The sequence below is a fragment of the Triticum aestivum genome, chromosome 4A, assembly GCF_018294505.1.
Source record: "Triticum aestivum cultivar Chinese Spring chromosome 4A, IWGSC CS RefSeq v2.1, whole genome shotgun sequence".
In the NCBI taxonomy this organism is placed as follows: domain Eukaryota; kingdom Viridiplantae; phylum Streptophyta; class Magnoliopsida; order Poales; family Poaceae; genus Triticum; species Triticum aestivum.
The window spans coordinates 745,141,393-745,159,557 of record NC_057803.1 but is presented as its reverse complement, the minus strand read 5'-3'; the positions used below and the strand labels follow the sequence as shown (position 1 = coordinate 745,159,557).

Sequence of the window (18,165 nt, the reverse complement as noted above, 5' to 3'; positions counted from 1 at the left end):
TAACGTGGATGGCTTTTTCTAGTGATGCTGTTGTATTTTTGTGTTTTTTAAATGGGTATTCATGTTTTTGAGGGAGGAAGGATATGAGGAGACCGAGAGTTTTTTTAGGGAGATGAGAGCGGGAGGATGAGAGTGAAAAGAATTGTTTTACATGAGAGAGCAACAAGAGTACTAGGTGGAGAGGCAATGGCGGAGCTTAGTGCATGGTTGGGGGGGATGTGCCCCCCCCCCCCCCAAGGATTGGCACATGCAGGCATAAAATTTTCAGAGAGAGATTAGATGATGAAAATGTATTTGTTTGACCTCCCCACTAGCTCATATATTCTATCTAGCCCCCCCAGCGAACTTCGTCAAGCTCCGCCACTGTGGAGAGGGGTTATGAAGAGATAGGTGAGGTGGAGTGAGGCGTCATAGACACGGGCTCCAGGCGGTGCCATGTGTCCTAATGGACCTCGCGCATGTGGGCAACCTGGGCCATTGATCGGTCCAGTAGAACGGCAGAGAGCTCGGTGAGCAGCTCCTCATAGTGGGGCAGATTGAGTCTGTGCCATAGCCATTCAAGCAATCGAACGAGAAAAAACCAGTCGAACCCGCTGTTTTTTTTCTAAAATCCGGTGAACTAGGTGGTTCACAAAAAAACAGAAGGTTTGATATCATTTCCTCAGCAACCCATCAATCGACTCGTTTTCGTGCGAACAAGATGGGGTAGATTGAAAAAGGAAGAGAACCCCTCTTTTCGCAGGGTTCCGGCCAAATTGGGAGCATTTCTCTCGTTTTTGTCCAGATGCAAACCCCGTTGAGCGTAGCTGCCCCCTCCTATGCCACCCTTGTCGGGTGTCGTGGTGCGGCGACGCCGCCTCTCCATTACCGCTTTGCGTGGCAGCAGCAGGCCACCAGCCCGCGCGGCCACTCCGGTGCCCCGCTGACTTGAGCCACTTCAGTTGACAACTAGGAGAGGGGACACCGCCGCCTAGTCGGCCTAGTCCGTCCAACTACGATCTTCCTCCGTTCCAGTCAACTCGACTAGTCCTCCCTCCGATTGCCTCCCTCCATTCCAGAATCCGAACTAGGAGCACCCGAGCAGGAGGACCAGGACGCCCGACAGTCATATCGGATATTATTTTTAATCTTTTTATTGGTGTATTTATTGATAAAAATATATATTATTTTATTGCTTAAAAACCTGACAATCGAACCGATGAACCAGCGGTCCGACTGGTAAAAACCTGAACCGACTGCCTTACCGGTTCAGTTTTCTTAAACTATGGTCTGTTCACTTGGCGCGTCTCAACGGCAACCTAGAACAATTAAGAATCTCGCTGCTTTCCATGCGGCTGCAGCGTTCACAAGGACGGAAGGTAAAATTGTGAGTTACGATGCACTAACAATGGCTCATTGGATAGCCCAGGGCTAGATGGGCGGTGGATTCCTTTCACAACATATACTGTATGTCCCGTGGCCGCGTGGACAGGCAATGAGCCGGTGCAACAATCGGGTCAACATTTCTCTTTGTTCACGGCCACCGTTCTTGTATCTCTTTTATTGTACTCCCTCCGTTCCTAAATATTTGTCTTTCTAGATATTTCAAATGACTAGACATATTTTGGAGTGTAGATTCACTCACTTTGCTTCGTATGTAGTCACTTGTTGAAATGACTAGAAAGACAAGTATTTAGGAACGGAGGAAGTAGTATGTAGAGCAACTGCAACCGGGCAACCTAAACGAACGTGCGGATTCATTTTTTGTCCATTTGGTTCTGTCATATGGATGAGCGCGATCTTTGCTTTTTTATATAGGTCGGTTGGAGCGCACAACGGAAGACCGACATAATTTTGCACGCGTACAAAAGGAAAAAAAAATACACACGTGGCACAGATAACAGAAATACGAAACTAATTTACTATAACTAGTCGGTCGACCACGCCAAAGTCCACTTAAAACTTAATTAAACATTCATAAAAACTAATAAAAAGTTGGCACCCGCACGCAGCCCTAGACGTTTGCCTTGCCCTTGCCTTTGTCGTCGTCATCGTCGCCGATGAGGTCGATGAAGATGGGAGGCGGCCCAGCCCAGCCAAAGGCGGCTTGATAGGCTGCCAGGGCTGCCTCCTTCGGCGTCTGCTACAGCGGAGACAATGCGGCGACGCGGGCGCGCTCCTCCTCCTCCCCCCGTTCCCTTTGCATGCGCAGCTCCTTCGCCAACGACCTGCGCTTCCGCCAGTGCTCTAGGTACATAGCCTCCTATGCCGACGTGGCACCAAGCCAAACTGGGGGGGGGGGGGTTGACAAACTCCTGCACCTAGCCGGTTCACACGTACCACTCGGCCGGTTCAGCGAATTCGTCGCAATAGCCACCAATCTGGCGAAGCGGTTTCGCCAGCCGAGCTCGGTGAACCGGATTCTCCCGACCCCGATGCGCCTTTGGAAGGCGTCATTGGGGTTAGCCGCGGCGGCACCATGCAGTCGTCGGGCGCACAGAGGGCCATGGCCTCTGCCAGCTCCGCCTGGTAGGCAGCCTCGTCCGCTTCTGCCACGCCGGCCTTCCGTCGTTCCTCCTCGATGGAGTTGGCGAAGGGCTCCGCCAGTGTCGCCTGGTAGGCAGCCTCAACCTCCTCCACCTCTGTCTTGACGCCAGGGGGAGGCAGGGGGTGACGTGGTGGTGTTGCACGCCGAGCCACCTTTGCTCCTCGTGTTCGAGGGCAAACCAGACCTCCTAATGGGGAGAGTCTGCGACGTACTCGGGCATGCGCCACTACACCGGCGTGAGCTATGCCCCGCGCCTGCGCACTTCCTCGTCTTGCGCCCCGCTGTGTCCGCCGAACCGTCGGCACCGGATCCTCTATGGATCAAGGTGCCAGTGGTGCGGCAACATGACATCAGGGTATGGCAGCGGCTGCCTGAACTCCTAATGCCACTGCGCTTGGTGCACTGGGATATGCAGACGCTGCCGAACTGAGCGGGCAGGTGTCGGCGACGGCGGAGGAGGAGGAGGCACCGGGGGTGAACTTCCCCTTGCCCTTGCCGGAGCCACTGCTGAAGAACCCCATGCCTAGGGTTCGGGTTGTCGCCAGCGAGGAAGCACGAGGGGGCTGGTGGGGGGATAGATGTGGACGGAAGAGGATGAGCCCCCCCCCCTCGCGCACGCGTGGATTAAAAAAGGGCGCTTCCACTGGCTAACGTGTGGGCCCGGTGTAGGTGGTAGTCATAAATATGACCGCGGCCAGTAGTTGGGCGGCCACTAAGTGGGACCGCGGCGGACACCGAAGGGACGCATGGCGCGTCCGCGCCGACGCATTTCAGGCGCAATTTTGGAATGAAATTATGTCCATGCGGACGTGAAACAGGCGCATTCTGGGAATGGGTCGATGCGTTTGGCCACTGTTTTTGTTCGCGGCAACCCAAACAGAGGTGGGCGGACGAAAATTGGTCGCCCGATTGGCGTTGCTCTTATTTTTTTGTATATTAGATTTGATGTAACTCAAACTTTATCATATTTGAAAGTTTAAGTACGATTATATAAACATTTTAAACTTTCACACAACAAATATATGTGATATGAAATCGTACATCTTAAAAAGTTAGAGCAGCTCTAACAGAGCCGCTAAATCCTCAGCCCGTAAAAACGTTTCGCGACTCGCCCTATATTAGATTTGCAATACCCCACCGCGTTTGGCGGTAGAATCCATACCGTAAATCATCATTTTAGGCAAATATAACTCAAATAAAAGAAGCAACAAATATAAAACTTAAATGTATTTAATATCATACAATACAATAATTATCTCAAATACAACAAATGTTCAAACGAATGACAAATGGTTCAGAATTATTACAATGGTAAATCATCCGGAATTAAACATTTCTCGACGAGGTGCAACAAAAGAAGGTGCTTGCATCTTCATCAAAAAGCATCTCCTTTATGTCGAAATCATTCGACTCGGATGATGAGGACGAACTCCTAATATCATCCATCTACGGAAAAAAAAACCCGGTACTACATCAAAATTCGCCCGGCGGCCGATTTATGAAAATACAATATTTTGCTCCATCAGGAAGTCCGAACTTATGGATGTAGAAACTACCGTCGTCATCACTGTTATTGTACTCACTACTTTGAGGTCGCCAACTGTGTGTACTATGTGACACACCGTAAACATATAATTGCACACACAGGAAACAGATAAGATGTTCTGCAAAAAAAAAGAACACACAATCTCATCCAATGTTACATGAGACATACGACTAAATACTAATTTATAAAGGGATATCACAGTACCAAAACATCTGGTTATGCAGCCCTATGTCATATTTTTTCTACATGCGCCATCACTACACAAAAGGAATAATCCTAACACAACGTCTTATCTTGCTCAATATCCAAACAAACATCACCGCATTTTGCAAGACGACCTACTAGTACTTGGAGTCTTTCTTTTCCCAGTTTTGGATTTCTTGACATTAGGACATCCCGCGTCCTCCATAGTGACTCCACTGGAATGCCCTACGAAGTCGCTTGGCTGAATGTTCTTGTTACCATACAAAGTGGCAACAGACTTGTTTTTTTGCTTAAACACCTTCACGTACTCAAGCCGCGACTTCACCCTTAATATCTTCGGCCTACCCTTAGGCTTCACACGTTTAGGTGTATGCATGATCGAGATCTGCTTATCGCTTAATACCGTGATATTCAGGCCATCATCTTTTTTCCTTCTAGGCGCTGACGAACCATCACATTCGCGCAGCCTGATTGCCTCTGATGTCAGCTCACGGAACACCTTCAGAGTCGTTTCAAGCATGCTCTCACATTGTGAAACCTCCTTCACCGCTTCCATTGCTGCTATATACAGAATGTTCTGACGTGCTGCTGAATCATCAGTCGCACGAGATGATTGGCTCGGTATATGAACACCCTCGAAACCTTCCTTCGCTCTTCTGGTCCAGCGTTTCACAATATTATTGATTGGTATCTTGAATATATCTTTCTGAATGAGTATCTGCAAAACAAAATCTAGATTAGGCATGAAACCCATATCACGAGAAATAACTTGGCACACTTTTACACGTGACTTCAAAATGTACTGGCACGAAAGGATTATTATGCATTCAGATACACCTTTATGGAGTGCCTGCACAGCATGCCGATGTGCTGGAAGTACCCACAGTTGCATGATATGAAATCACCACCGTCCTTAACAGCTACAATGTATGATCTAGCTTCATAATCAACCATATATTCAGGACGTGCAAGCTGAACTTCAAATTCAGTGTCACTGATGCGATTGGAGACGACCAACGACATGGACTTGTAGAACTCGTCTTCAAACTTTTTGTAAACACCATTCGTGTAAATTTCCGCTGCGTCAACTTCAAGAGGATGGCCTCCATTGTATTTTCTTCGCTTCTACAACCATGCAAAGATAAACGATAAAATAAATATAAATATATGCAGTACATGGTCATTAATAATACAAAATGAATGTTACTAACCATTTTGGTGATACGAAACTGCTACCCAGACGACACTGCTGCCCGATATATGCACGACGTGCTAATCCAGCCGCTGGTGTCCTTCTCAATGATGTGCATGTGCGGCTGGATTTAAGTATCGTCCATGAATCGTGCGCAGTGTGTCGTGTGTGTAGCACTGCTCTTGGTGATATGTTGTTCTTTCCCCTCATCGGTGTTTCTTGACTTGAGGACATTGTTGTACTGCTTTACAAATAGATGCATGGGTGACGACCGCGGTATGTATTGCTTCAGGAGGTGATTGCGCTTTCGCTTCTCTGTGTACTAGTCATTCCAGCACAAAAAACACTTGAGAAATAAGGTTTGGCCCACTTCTCACGGTTTGAATAAAGGGCATTCAGGTACTTGTTTTGAGATAGATTATACTTGTCCAAGAGCTTTGACCAACTTTCTTCGAACTCAGAAACATCTATTATCTCATCTATAATCTTGTGAAATTCATATTTGAATCCGCTCTTCTTGCTGTAAGCGTAACCAAGATGTTCCTTTGCACATTTCAGCACGTGCCACTTGCACCATCTGTGCCTTGTGTGTGGAAGAGTAGATTTGATAGCTCCCTCCATGGATTTACACTGGTCTGCAAATGAAACATGTGGATTAATAAATAGACCACAACATAGAACAGACAAATAGATAAACAACATTTACTGGATAATAGTATATGAGAGCAGAGATAAGCGTTGAGGAGCCAACCTGTTAGCATTGTGACAGGATGTTTCCCATTCATTACCTCCACAAAATTTTTAAAAGCCCACTCAAAACCAACTATTGTCTCCTCACGCATCAGAACACCTCCAAAGATGGTTGACTGGTAATGGTTATTGACTCCAACAAATATGCCAAATGGCATATTGTACAGGTTAGTCCTATAAGTTGTGTCAAATGTCACTACATCACCGAAATATACATAGTCTTGCCTATTCTTCCCAGTGCACCACAATATAAACTTTGGCGATCCTTCATCATCAGTAGCCACACGTACTGACAAGTAAGGGTCTGCTGCTTTCATATCATCCAATAATCTGGCTGTTTTTCTCATGTCCTCTGAAATTGAGTCTTGTGCAAGACGTGAGCATAGGTACCTCAAGTTTTCCTTGCGGAACGGAGCGCCAGTGCATTCTCCATGTGTCACATTGAGAATATTGTAGACCTTGTTGAGACTCATATTATTTTCCCTAAGATTGTTCACAAAGTCTTTGAGAAATGGATCTATCTCACTGTGCGAGTGCCATTGTCTTGTTTCCTCACGGCTCTCAGAGAGAGGATGGTTATGCTCATTACTGAATATGCTAACGTACCACCCGTCATCTTCAGTTCGAAGGAGACGCATCCTTGCTTTACATTCTGTCCGACAAGTTGCAGAGTTTTCCTTTTCAGGCTTACCCTGCATATGGGTTGCATCTCAGTTTTAGTACTAAAATTCAAAATGAAAATGTTCTGTAGTACTAGTTGTGATACATGCATGTCAGTGTGAATAAATTTTACAGGGAGGAGATGTCATAACATACCTGACACTGACACACTAACTCATGCATCAGCTGATAATCAGCTTCCCTCCACCTTGACTTCCCATGACGAATACCAAATCCATTCTCCCACGAGTACAAATTATACTGCTCATAAGCTTCTTGTGCTGAATCAAAAGTCATACCAACAACAGGAGCGAAAGTGTCGGGTCCTTGCTTGTCTTTTGCATTTAGAAGACAAGTTTCAATCGCACTATGTTTACTCGGTGTGGCTCTTTTAGCAGACCCTGATGTTTTTCTGTTCCTGAATCATGCAAATAATGATATGTCGTCAGTGAACTCACGGTCGAGTCAGAACATATTTTCTCGGATGATGAAAAAGGGAGGCATGATCGAGAGCTATTATATACCAACTCTAACATATACAATTAAAAAGGAAAGATGATTTCGTCTGTCTTGGTCTATGGTGTATGGTCATGGTCCGATAACTGAATCTATACGGAGATATGATGTCACTGGTCTCACCTGCGTTTCCACCCTCCTGGATTCGGGGTATGGCAGATCTCTGGATGCACTTGTGCTGCGTCTTCTGCCTGTACATCAGTGAGCCCGCGTTCATCCACCACGAGCGCTCCTCCGTCCAGGACTTCAGATCTGATGCGTGCGGTCAGTAAATTGGGCGCGGGTGAGAAAGAATTGAATCTGTAGCGGAATTCACGGGAAGGTGGGGAATTGAGGGATACGAAATCCACATACCTCGAGCTGACCTCGTGCTCGAGATCTGGTACCAATGATGCCAGCGTGTTGAGCATGTTCCCATCTGCAACTCCAGCATCTAGATCCATGGCATCGTCACTGTTATGGTGTGTGTCGAGAGGAGGAGGCAGAAGCTGGACCATATCGATGGTGCTGTCATCCAGTATCGTCTATCAGCTGGTCTGTGGGTAGAGGAGATGTGTGCGATTTGCGGAAGGATGAAGACGACCGAGACGCTTCTAGATTCGATTTCAAGTTGTGAGTCACGGGTCGGCACGCCTGTAGACAGCGACTGGACGGGGACGTGTCCGCCGAATCTTGTCTCCTGACCGAATAGGCCCAGGTCCATATTTTCAAATCATTTCAGCCTCCCTCCTTACTGTTTACATAGGCCTGCTAATCCAAACACTTTCGCTGTCCGGGGCACATATCCCATCGTAGCACATTTGAAATGGACGGACTAGATAGCGGGGTGTACAGCACCCGGGACCAGGAAATCCACTCTCTTTTCATATGTTTTGCTTTCACCTGGTCTCCTCTGCCGGTCGAGCCTTGTTCCTCTCCTTGCCTTATCGAAATAGTGACCAATGGCCACGGGGACCAGCAGGGGACCTTACGGAGCAGCAATTACAAATATTTAGGCAGAATGTATTCTGTAATAGTTTGAAATGTACACTGAACGATAAACTAAACGTCCAATGTGAGCAACTATCCACAACAGCCTTGACTTGACATAACTAGCACAGACAGGCAGTTCACCATCAGATGCTGGATTATACTTTCTAGCGTTTCAATTGCGATCCTGTCAACCAATCGACGCAGTCATCCCTGCTTCCTTCAGGATGCGCAAGCTGCCACTTGAACACACGCCTTTTCCATTCTCCGATCAGTGGACTTTCTGACTTCTGCATAATTTGCATTATGATCTTGCCATTGACCAACGGCTCCAATTTCCACACCTCACTGAGACCTAGATCAGTTATGGAACACTCAACTCTCGTGTACTGCTCTTTTCTCCGATGCAGCTCATCCTGCTGCTGGCTCATTGTGCCGCCAGCATTTTCAATTTCTGGAGAAAAGATGATGGATATAGCAAGTGCCACCTGCCATAAGTCCTTTATTTCATTAAGTACGACTCCTGCATAAACACGCTTCCATATGTCCATTGGTATATCATGATATACATCTTTCACCTCCTCCCTGACAGCTCGCGAAGCGACATTTGATTCAAAGAGGAGCACTAGATCAGCAAACTTTCCACTGGCAACATGCACATCGAGAACCGATTTAGCAACACATGCTGGCAGCTTTAATGATTCCTGAATAATATAGCTAGTGACAGCACTCTTCTTAGATGTTTTAATCAAGTAGAACATCTTTCGGAGGGAAAAAAAGAGTGCACTATAGAGGTAAAGCTTTTCCTGTTCATCCAGCAGCATGCGATGAGAAACACCGCCGTGCACTGAAATTGCAAAGTTCCAAGCTGATTCAATGTGTGAAACACAACACCGATCACAATTGTCAAAAACTGGAGGGCTGCAATTTTTGGGTAAAGCAAATACAATATGAAATAGCCCCAGATCACGAATGTAAGACATTGCATCGACTGGGTGTTCACCTGACATCATAAGATCAATCTCCTTCCCAACACGTTCTTTGCTGATCTTGCAAGCAAGTTCCAACTTCACCTTTTCGTCCGAAGCAGCTTCTTTCAACCTATCGGATAACGTAAAGTTGAATCTAGCGGCAAATCGAATTGCCCGAAGAACTCTAAGTGGGTCATCCAAGAAGGTAACTTTGGCATCTAGAGGAGTGTCAATAAGGCCCTTGATGAGATCGTCAATACCTCTTTTAGTAAAATCTTCCACAATGTTGTCGTTGATGTTGAAGAATAAACTATTAATTGTTAGGTCCCTGTGGTGGGCATCTTCTTCAGGAGTGGCGCCCTCCATGGTGGGAACGCGGCTGCTTTCTGCATATTTTTCAGACCTCAAGTTAACAAAATCAATTTCTCTGTCGAACATGTACGTCTTAGCAGTTTCTAAGTGCTTGGATTTGTCCGGATTGCTGCACAAAAAGGGTAATATATAATTCAAATTAAAGAATAGCCATGGGATCTCAAAAAACATGTGCCAAAGTGTCATAACAATCACGAGGAGGAGGATCAGCATACCACGGGATAACTTTGGTTCCTCGTTTCTTGTCCCCCTCCCCTATGAGCTTTAGGTAGGCATCTACTTTCTTGGAGAAATCCTGGCCCGTGATATTATCAAGGGCAATGTCAATGTCAGTAGGTTGTTTCCCTAGTAGCTTGTCCCGGACCCAGCCACCGGCGACGCGAAGCGTAGTGCCAAGGCGGTAGTGACGGACGACATCAAGAAGCCGTAGGAAGATCTTCTCCTCTTCCTCTGATAGCTCTAATTTGAGTGTCATTACCTCCTGGAATTGCTGCAGCAAAAACCTCGCACGGAATTGAGATGGGTGGAATCAATGGATGGGATGGAGACAAAGGCACGCTGTCGATTCGCCCGTCGAATTTCCGCAGGCAAACCCTAACCCTAGATAGGTCCCGTCCACCGGCGTTTGATTGGGGAACGGAAGGGAAATCCTCGTACCCTTGCTGGGTGCGCGGACGAAACCCTACCAGGCCAGGGGTTAGGGTCTTGGGATCTGCGCCGTCGCCGAATGTGAAGAAGGGTCGGAGGTGGAGCGAGTTTGATCTGGAACCGGCATTATATATAGGTAAAGATACGTCACGTACAAATTCCATGTTTTTTGGAAGAAAAAATAGGGGAGAAATATACACGAGCACAACAATGACGCGCATGCACGAGCTCGAGTGCTATCCTATGATGTTGTACACATACACGAGCACAACAATGCATGCATGGCTTCGATGTGGACATAGGCGCTGGGTGCCAAGCTGCCTATGGTACTGTCAAGCATCGGCATGTCGAGAGAAGCAGCGACCAAGTAGCGAAACAGCGATCAGAGTTGGGCGAGGCATGGCCGGCCATCGGCAGCTTTGTCTGCCGACGGAGCTCACCACGACGAACCGGCGAGGACGTCAACTTCGTTCATCCCTTCCCGTAGTTTGTTGGCGCCGAGTACTAGCCTAGCATCGTCTTGTCGATGCCGGCGATGTCCCCATTGTCCGCGATCGATCGCCTCGCACGACGGATGAGCGCAGAAGTAGAAGGTAAAAGTGATGGCGGAGATGGCGAGCAGTAATCAGTAGAGACGCACCCAAAGGTGGGCAGCCGATGAGCTCCATCCGAATACACCGTGCGAGGCACCGGAAGGTTCGGTGCTACTGTATGAGTCAATAATCTAGAGATTTTGGGTTTTTACCCGGGCATGGGGTCGGGGTAGAGGGCAGGGACCTCGAAGGCGCCTGCAAGTAGGAGAACGGCGACCCTGGTCGTCACCACCGTCGGGATGAATGAGTCATCCAGAGTTTCCTCCGGTCCGATTTTATCCAGAGTTTTCTCTTCAGGCTATTATACGATGATGAAACAATTTTTGAAACTAGTGTCTAATTAGGATCTTGTTATTGCCATCTTGTTGTGCAACCCTATCCTGGAGTATGTTGTACTTTTGGTTTGTACGGATGTTATATACTTCTGAATAAATGCAACTGGGGGTCACTTTATCATTTACTCTGGCAATGAGTTATGTAATATATCCACGGTGCTTGGGTTTCATACTTGATACAACATGCCCTGTGCCATGCACGTTTTTCTTGCATGACAAAACTTTTGTTGTCCTGTGCAATGAACGCCGTGTTCTTCAGATCTGCTAGGCATGTGCTCTGTTTATTTTTGTAGTTGCTCATTCCCTGCTCTGTTTATTTATCTCATGCAGTATATATGAGCAACTGCATATATAGCTAGAAAGCCGGCTGCTTCAGATCTTCAGGCATTGTCATCATCCACAGACTTGTCTCTTGAACATCATAGACATTTAACTAGCTTCTCTGCTGAGGCACGTTTGAAATTAATGCTGACTGGGTCTCATACTGTTGGTGCGCCATTTGGTTCAGTAGCCGCTGGCCGGCTTGTTAGAGGTTAAAAATGACCATTCCCTGCTCTGTTCATTTGTCTCATGCATTCTGAATGAGCACCTTAGATTTAAACATATGGGTTGTCTGAGCTATATACGAAGACGATTTGGAAAGACCATGTGTTGTGATATATACATGGAGCAAGGGTGAGCAGTCTGCTGATGCCTGCTAGCAGATAACTGGTGTTGTTTTGTGGTTTTCCCTTCTACGCATGGAAGGGAGGTAGTAGCAGACTAGCCGTGCTCTGTTTTTAAATTTTGCTCAGTGGAAAAGTGTATGAACAATGTGGAGATGGTGTCTCGGCTGGGGAGCAATTCTAATGGATATCCAAGGCAAGTGCAGATGAGCACATAGCTAACGCTATGATGAAGACTCCAAGGTAATCTCAAATTACAAAGACCTGAGGAATGCTCTCTCTATCACTCTTTCTTTTCTTTTGTGTGTGTGTGTGTGTGTGTGTGTGTGTGTGTGTGTGTGTGTGTGTGTGTGTGTGTGTGTGTGGACAGACCGACAGAGAATGCTCCGTGGGAAGAAGATGTGGACCAGAAGAGTTGTTACGCTTAACTATATCCATAGCTCTATCACGAAAAGAAAAAAACCTACCTTCATAGTTGAGTTTCTTTTTCCGTTTTTTCTGCTTCTTTTCATTATTATTTTCCTCCAGCATGCTCTGTTCCTTGTTTTTTTCTCTGGTTGACTCTCTGCTGTTACTTTTAAGTGCTACCTCAATGGACTTAGGAGATGCACCATTCGTGGTAGAATAGTAAAGCAACGTCCAAAAGACCGCATTGCCAAAAGTAAACAAGGTGAGTGTGCTAAATCGATCATAATACCAATTTGGTCCACAAGAAACCAGTACAAGATAGATGAGATGATGTTTTGGCTAAGCGCGTAGCAGGAGGCGGGGTCACGGCGGGAATGAGCAACTACCATGTAATTATGCAGTAATTCCTTACGATGTCGGTCAGCTGGAAAGAGCAGGGGACCATCATTATGATTTCTTCCTCTTGCTCCATGTGTTGATCCAGTAGCGGAACCAACTCATTTTTGTGGCCTATATGCAAGATCTAAAAACATCCAAATTGATTGACTTTTGCCCAAACAAAGTCTTATAGGACCAACCTTTTCTACTAGAGTTATCCGGAGATGCACCGTCGGAACACTACTGTATATCTTTTATTCAGAACACTCCTGTATATCTTTTATTGGGTACGAGACGCTCTGACCGTAATTTTCTATTTGTTGGGTGATGGCCCTTCTTCAGAATACTACTGTATATCTTTTATTCAGAACACTCCGACTTTTCTTCAGTATACTCCGGCTCTTCTTTAGATTGCTCGCGCTGTTCTTCAGTATGATCCGGCTCTTCTGAATCGACTCTTCTCCGGAAGGCGCCACTCTTCTTCAGATTCCTCTGGCTCTACTTTAGAATGCTCCGACTCTTCTTCAGAATGCTCTAGCCGTGGGACTTGTTCGTAGTGGATTGTGCAAGTTTGGTACCTCTCCCATGTCGTAGGGTGCGTGCAAAACCAATTTTTTTCAAAACTGCAAAATTGGTTTTCTTTTAGATGCTTTCATGCACGGTTAACAAACATGAAACATAGTTGATTAAAAGGTACATGTTAACTGTAGAACCATGTATGCAAAACAGTGTACAAGTGCATGCTCTAGCCAATGCAACTAAAAAACCGATCTCATGGAAGATACTAGGCAATGTATTTATACGTCAACACTCCCCCTCACATGTGGCTTCCTTGGGCCTAAACATGGACCGAAAGTGGGCTGCATTTTAATTGCACCAGCCGGGTCTTCAACTCAAAATCTCTTGGCTCCGATACCATGTAGAAGCGTATGCTCTAGCCAATGCAACCAAAAAAGCGATCTGATGGAAAAGACTAGGCAATACATTTATACGTCAATAAAAAGGCGGCACAAGAAGTTTGCTAAATGATCACTAAAGTACCACCATATGGCGATATCCTGCATCTTGGATAGTCTGTGGAAAATTTATAGTTTACTCCATATAGCACTATGCTATAATAACACAAGAACAAAAAAATGCCACCAAAAATAGTGATCATACCATATTTCGATTTTGGATGTTAAAGAACATTATGACAAAAAGTAAACCATGACCATTCATTGTCATAATAGGCAACCCCCTCAACGGCCATAGCTACCACCTGTAGAAACATAATCAACTAAAGTCACAAATGAATGCTTTAGTGATTGTATGGAGAATCGGAGATTGTAGAACGCTTTCCGTTGAACCAGTTCTTCTGCTCCCTGCCCATCTGTTTAACTATCTTTTGGATGTATGTCTGAATTAATGGAACCGCCAAAAGGCTCATACTGTTGGTGCATCATTTATAGTAGCAACTCCCTGCTCTATTTATTTAGTCCTTGTGAGCAGGACACTGTTGTTTTGTTGTTTTTCCTCTTTTTTTTTGATAAAAGGTGGAATTTATTAGCTTAAAGTGAAGCACTAAAGGGATAGACAAAAAAAGCACACACCAGGCCTAGTAAGAATGCAGATAACCAATACGAATCGCACACACACAAAATCACACCGACAACTAGTAAATTCAAATAGGACCGAAGTGAAGCACTTGTGGTTCCAAGGCGTTGGTCCTTAAGGGCAGGTGTAAGAAGACTTTTTGACTACAACGACAAGATTAGGCCAAAACCGATATGGCAGCGGCTCATCAATGGTTCGTTACGGTGGCGTCAATGGTCATTCGGTGGTCCAATGACCTCAATGTATTTTGTTGTTATGTTTGAGTGTGCTTTTGTTCTTCTGGTGAACCTTCTAATACTGGATCATTTTTATTAAACAAGACGAGTAAAACTTGTTGAGAAAATTGCTTTCTTCTAGTTTTCATATCTTTTATTTTCCTTTTCAGTTTCCTTTTTCTATTGCGTTTCATTTTTTTGTTTTCTTTTTTTTTGCTTCTTATTTTTTGCTCCTTCTTATATTTTCTTATTAAAGTCTGCAGACATTTTTTAAATTTGAGAACATTTTTATATTCATGACATTTTTTCAAATTCATAACAGTTTTGAATTTCACAAACAAACTCAAATTTGTATTTTTCCAAATATATGAATATTGATTTTCAGTTCTTGAGCATTTTATATATTGGTGAACTTTTTCAAATTCATATTTTTTTTCCAATTTAAGAATATTTTTAATTCATGAACATTTGTTTATTGCGAGCATTTATAAAATTCATGAACTTTCAAATTAATGAGTTTTTTCAAACTTATGATTTGTTTTTAAAATTTACAAAACCTTTTAAATTCACAAACATATTTTCAATTTCATTAAAAATTTCAAACTCTTCAATATTTTTAATAATTCAGTTTTGAAATAAAAAATCATGATACCTTAAATTTGTGTATTTATTTCAAATTTACAAACATTTTGGAATTGTTTTGGGCCAATAGCCATGCTTTCTTGTAGATCAAAATGTTGTTGGTTTTCTCTATTTTTCTAGAGTAGCGAACGACATAAAAAAAGCATATGTGAGGTGCGAGCGAACCAGCACGCGAAGAGACCACATCTATCGTTCATGGATTGTACCGAATTGCGGGATAGTCTATTCCGCGATAAAGGCGGAAATATCGGTATGGTCGATCCTGCAAGCCTGGAAGCTTTAGCTTGTTGCAAAGGGCTCGCTCTTGCTGCTGATTTAGCAGTACGGAGAATCCAAGCACTCTGCATTGTACAAGGCCTCAAGGAGAGAGCATTTGCATTTCATTAAGCACTTAACTTTCTCCAATGCTAGTATGTCCACACATGTGCTTAGACGAAGGAGGCGTCTTGCTAGCATCAGCTCAAGCACATGTGGTGTCCGATGTACAGTGTTGTATGGTGGTAAGATCATACGTGTGGACGAAGAAGAAAAAAAAGCATGCATAATAGCATCACATGAAGCATGGTATAAGAAAAAAGGTTGTTCCTTTTACAAGCACCGAGGAAGTGTAAGTGCATCTAGTGCTCTCTTTGTGGTTTTGGAGTATTAATGACAAAAATGGTTAAGAGACTTATGTTTTTGTGAGTATGAAAATCATTAAAAATTTGGTTTAACCTTTGTGGACAATCCCTAAAAATATATGGGGTACATAGGAAAATTCGGTGCGCCCTTTCAAAAATTATCATGAAGAAATGGGAACGTGAAAAGTTAGTCTTTCATAGTTCTTATTTTCTAATTATTTTAGTAGAACACCGTACTGTTAAAAGTTAGGTATTGCAAAGACAATATTTATGAAGTGGTGATCAAACTAAACATATTTCTCTATGTAAAGACTTTAATAATCTCGTACAATGCAGTTCATTTTTACTATAATGCCAGAGATAATGTTTTTCGAATGTTGTATTAAATTTTGTAACTAAAATGTTAGGAAACCATCAATGTGGTTCTCCTACTATAAACAATTTAAGAGTTTAAAATTCAACAGTTGCGGAGCTGGCAACATATAAAAGGATTTAGAATGAAAGCCTCATATTATGTCAAAATTTATATGAGTTAAAATGAAATAATTGTTTCAGTTTATTGCGTAGCTACCACCATGCGTAGAAAAAATGCCTCTCATATGTATAATAAACTTTAGAGTATAAAGATCAAATATCAATAATTCTCACGTACTTATAATAAGCTTTTTTGCTTCAAAGTTATTCATATATTGCAACGAAATATTTCAATATTTTTTAAATAAAATAAACGGATTTTTAACAATAACATGATGCCAATATATCAGTGTGCATATTTTAGCATATAATTATAATATTAATTATTAAAATAATGTTATATTAATATGAGATGATATTATGTCGAAAAGTATGTTTTATTCAATTTGTTATGTTAAATTTCCTGTTAGAATATATTTACCATAAATCTAGGCAAACCAGAAGTATCACACTCATACCAGAATTAATTAATGGCCTTTAATGTACTATAGTACATTTATTATATCTACACAATTTCAAACATATTCGATTATTTAGATTATAATAATGTAACAAATAACTTAATAGAGGCTTCAAGAGTGGAAGATTGTCAAGCTTAGGTGTAACTAAATAGGGAATTTCAAGAGTGTTTGAGGTCAAACTTAAAACTCTCTACAATTTTAGCAGATTAAAAAAATGCAATTCTAGTTATCAGCTTTTGAAAAATATCATTACAATTCTCTAGATTCTTCCAAGATATCACTAGGGGCTCCGAAAATGCCACTATAGTGACACTTTTTTTATGGATGAAAATTGCAATTGCATTTTTCATCCAGTGCTTCTTAGTGACTATAGAAAACTGAGTTTTTTTAGCTTTTTTAGAAACCATGCATATTTTAGCTTTTCTACAAGAACTGCTCATTGTAGATTTTTTTTAGAATTACTGCACATTGTAGCTGCAAAAACAAAGGACAGTGACATGGCCCAGAGACAGAATACAGAACACAACACACTGGGCCCACTGGGCCTTAGCTCAGTACACAACGCACGCATCCCAGTTCAGCCCAGCCCCGTCCATATAGCCTAGGTCACACACACCTCTCGTTCTTGTTGTCTCCGCCGCAAATCGGCACCGGCGGTGTCGTGATTTTGTCACGGCAGATGTCCTAGTGTGAGGACTTAGTTGTGAGGCCAACACATCTATGTGGTAGCTTGAGAGGGGTTGAGCGGAATCGAGAGACGCAACACAAGACAGAGATTTAGACAGCTTCGGGCCCTGGAAAACATCTTCCGGTAACAACCCTACATGTTGTTTGTGGCTAGGTCTCATTATCATCACGAGGGAGTCGCCGTAAACCGACTCTTTGTATCTAGCCCTCGAGATTGTTTCTTCTTGCTTGTCCCTCTTTGGGGTGCCCTGCCCCTCCTTATATATTTTGAAAGGCCTGTTTACATGACTAGTCCTAGTTGGATTAGGGTTACTCTATTACAAGTGGAGTCCTAGTCTTGCTTCCTTTGTAGGAGAATATCCCTTATGTCTTCCTCTTAAATCGGCCGACCATAACATGAGCCGGCCTTTCATGAACCGCCTGTTGGGATACCGGGTCTTGTCGCTCCTCTGACCCGCCTGCCAGATTACTAATGAATCGTAAACCGCCAGGTCCAAGTGGGTCGCCAGTGAATCGCCAAACTCCAATCGGGTCATACATCCGGCAGTTTATACCACGGGCTATATCCCCGACATTAGCCCCCAGTTTAATTTGGATTTATCCATGTTAAACTGATCCTGCAACATAAACACAAGAACGAAATTGACAGGTTGCGCTCCGGCTTAAATATTCTTGTAAGCCGGCATCTGATCATCCTTAAGTCCTTGTTATTTCCTTCTTCTAGAAAATCCGGGTC

At 43.8% G+C, this 18,165-nt stretch overlaps 2 protein-coding genes and 1 pseudogene across 2 annotated transcripts; all 3 read right to left on the bottom strand.

Moving 5' to 3' along the window:
• Positions 1–4,389: 4,389 nt before the first annotated feature.
• Positions 4,390–5,393, bottom strand: LOC123084545 (uncharacterized). Its single transcript, XM_044506090.1, has 2 exons — positions 5,115–5,393; positions 4,390–4,995 (listed from the first exon to the last, which is right to left on the bottom strand). The coding sequence occupies exons 1-2, from the start codon at positions 5,298–5,300 to the stop codon at positions 4,390–4,392; spliced, it is 792 nt and encodes a 263-aa protein (XP_044362025.1). The 5' UTR covers positions 5,301–5,393.
• A 199-nt stretch (positions 5,394–5,592) lies between these two features.
• Positions 5,593–6,857, bottom strand: LOC123084544 (protein FAR1-RELATED SEQUENCE 5-like). The gene is made up of 2 exons (XM_044506089.1): positions 6,221–6,857; positions 5,593–6,104 (listed from the first exon to the last, which is right to left on the bottom strand). The coding sequence occupies exons 1-2, from the start codon at positions 6,855–6,857 to the stop codon at positions 5,758–5,760; spliced, it is 984 nt and encodes a 327-aa protein (XP_044362024.1). The 3' UTR covers positions 5,593–5,757.
• Positions 6,858–8,510: 1,653 nt separating this feature from the next.
• On the bottom strand, positions 8,511–10,182 carry LOC123084543 (CCA tRNA nucleotidyltransferase, mitochondrial-like; annotated as a pseudogene).
• Positions 10,183–18,165: the final 7,983 nt, after the last annotated feature.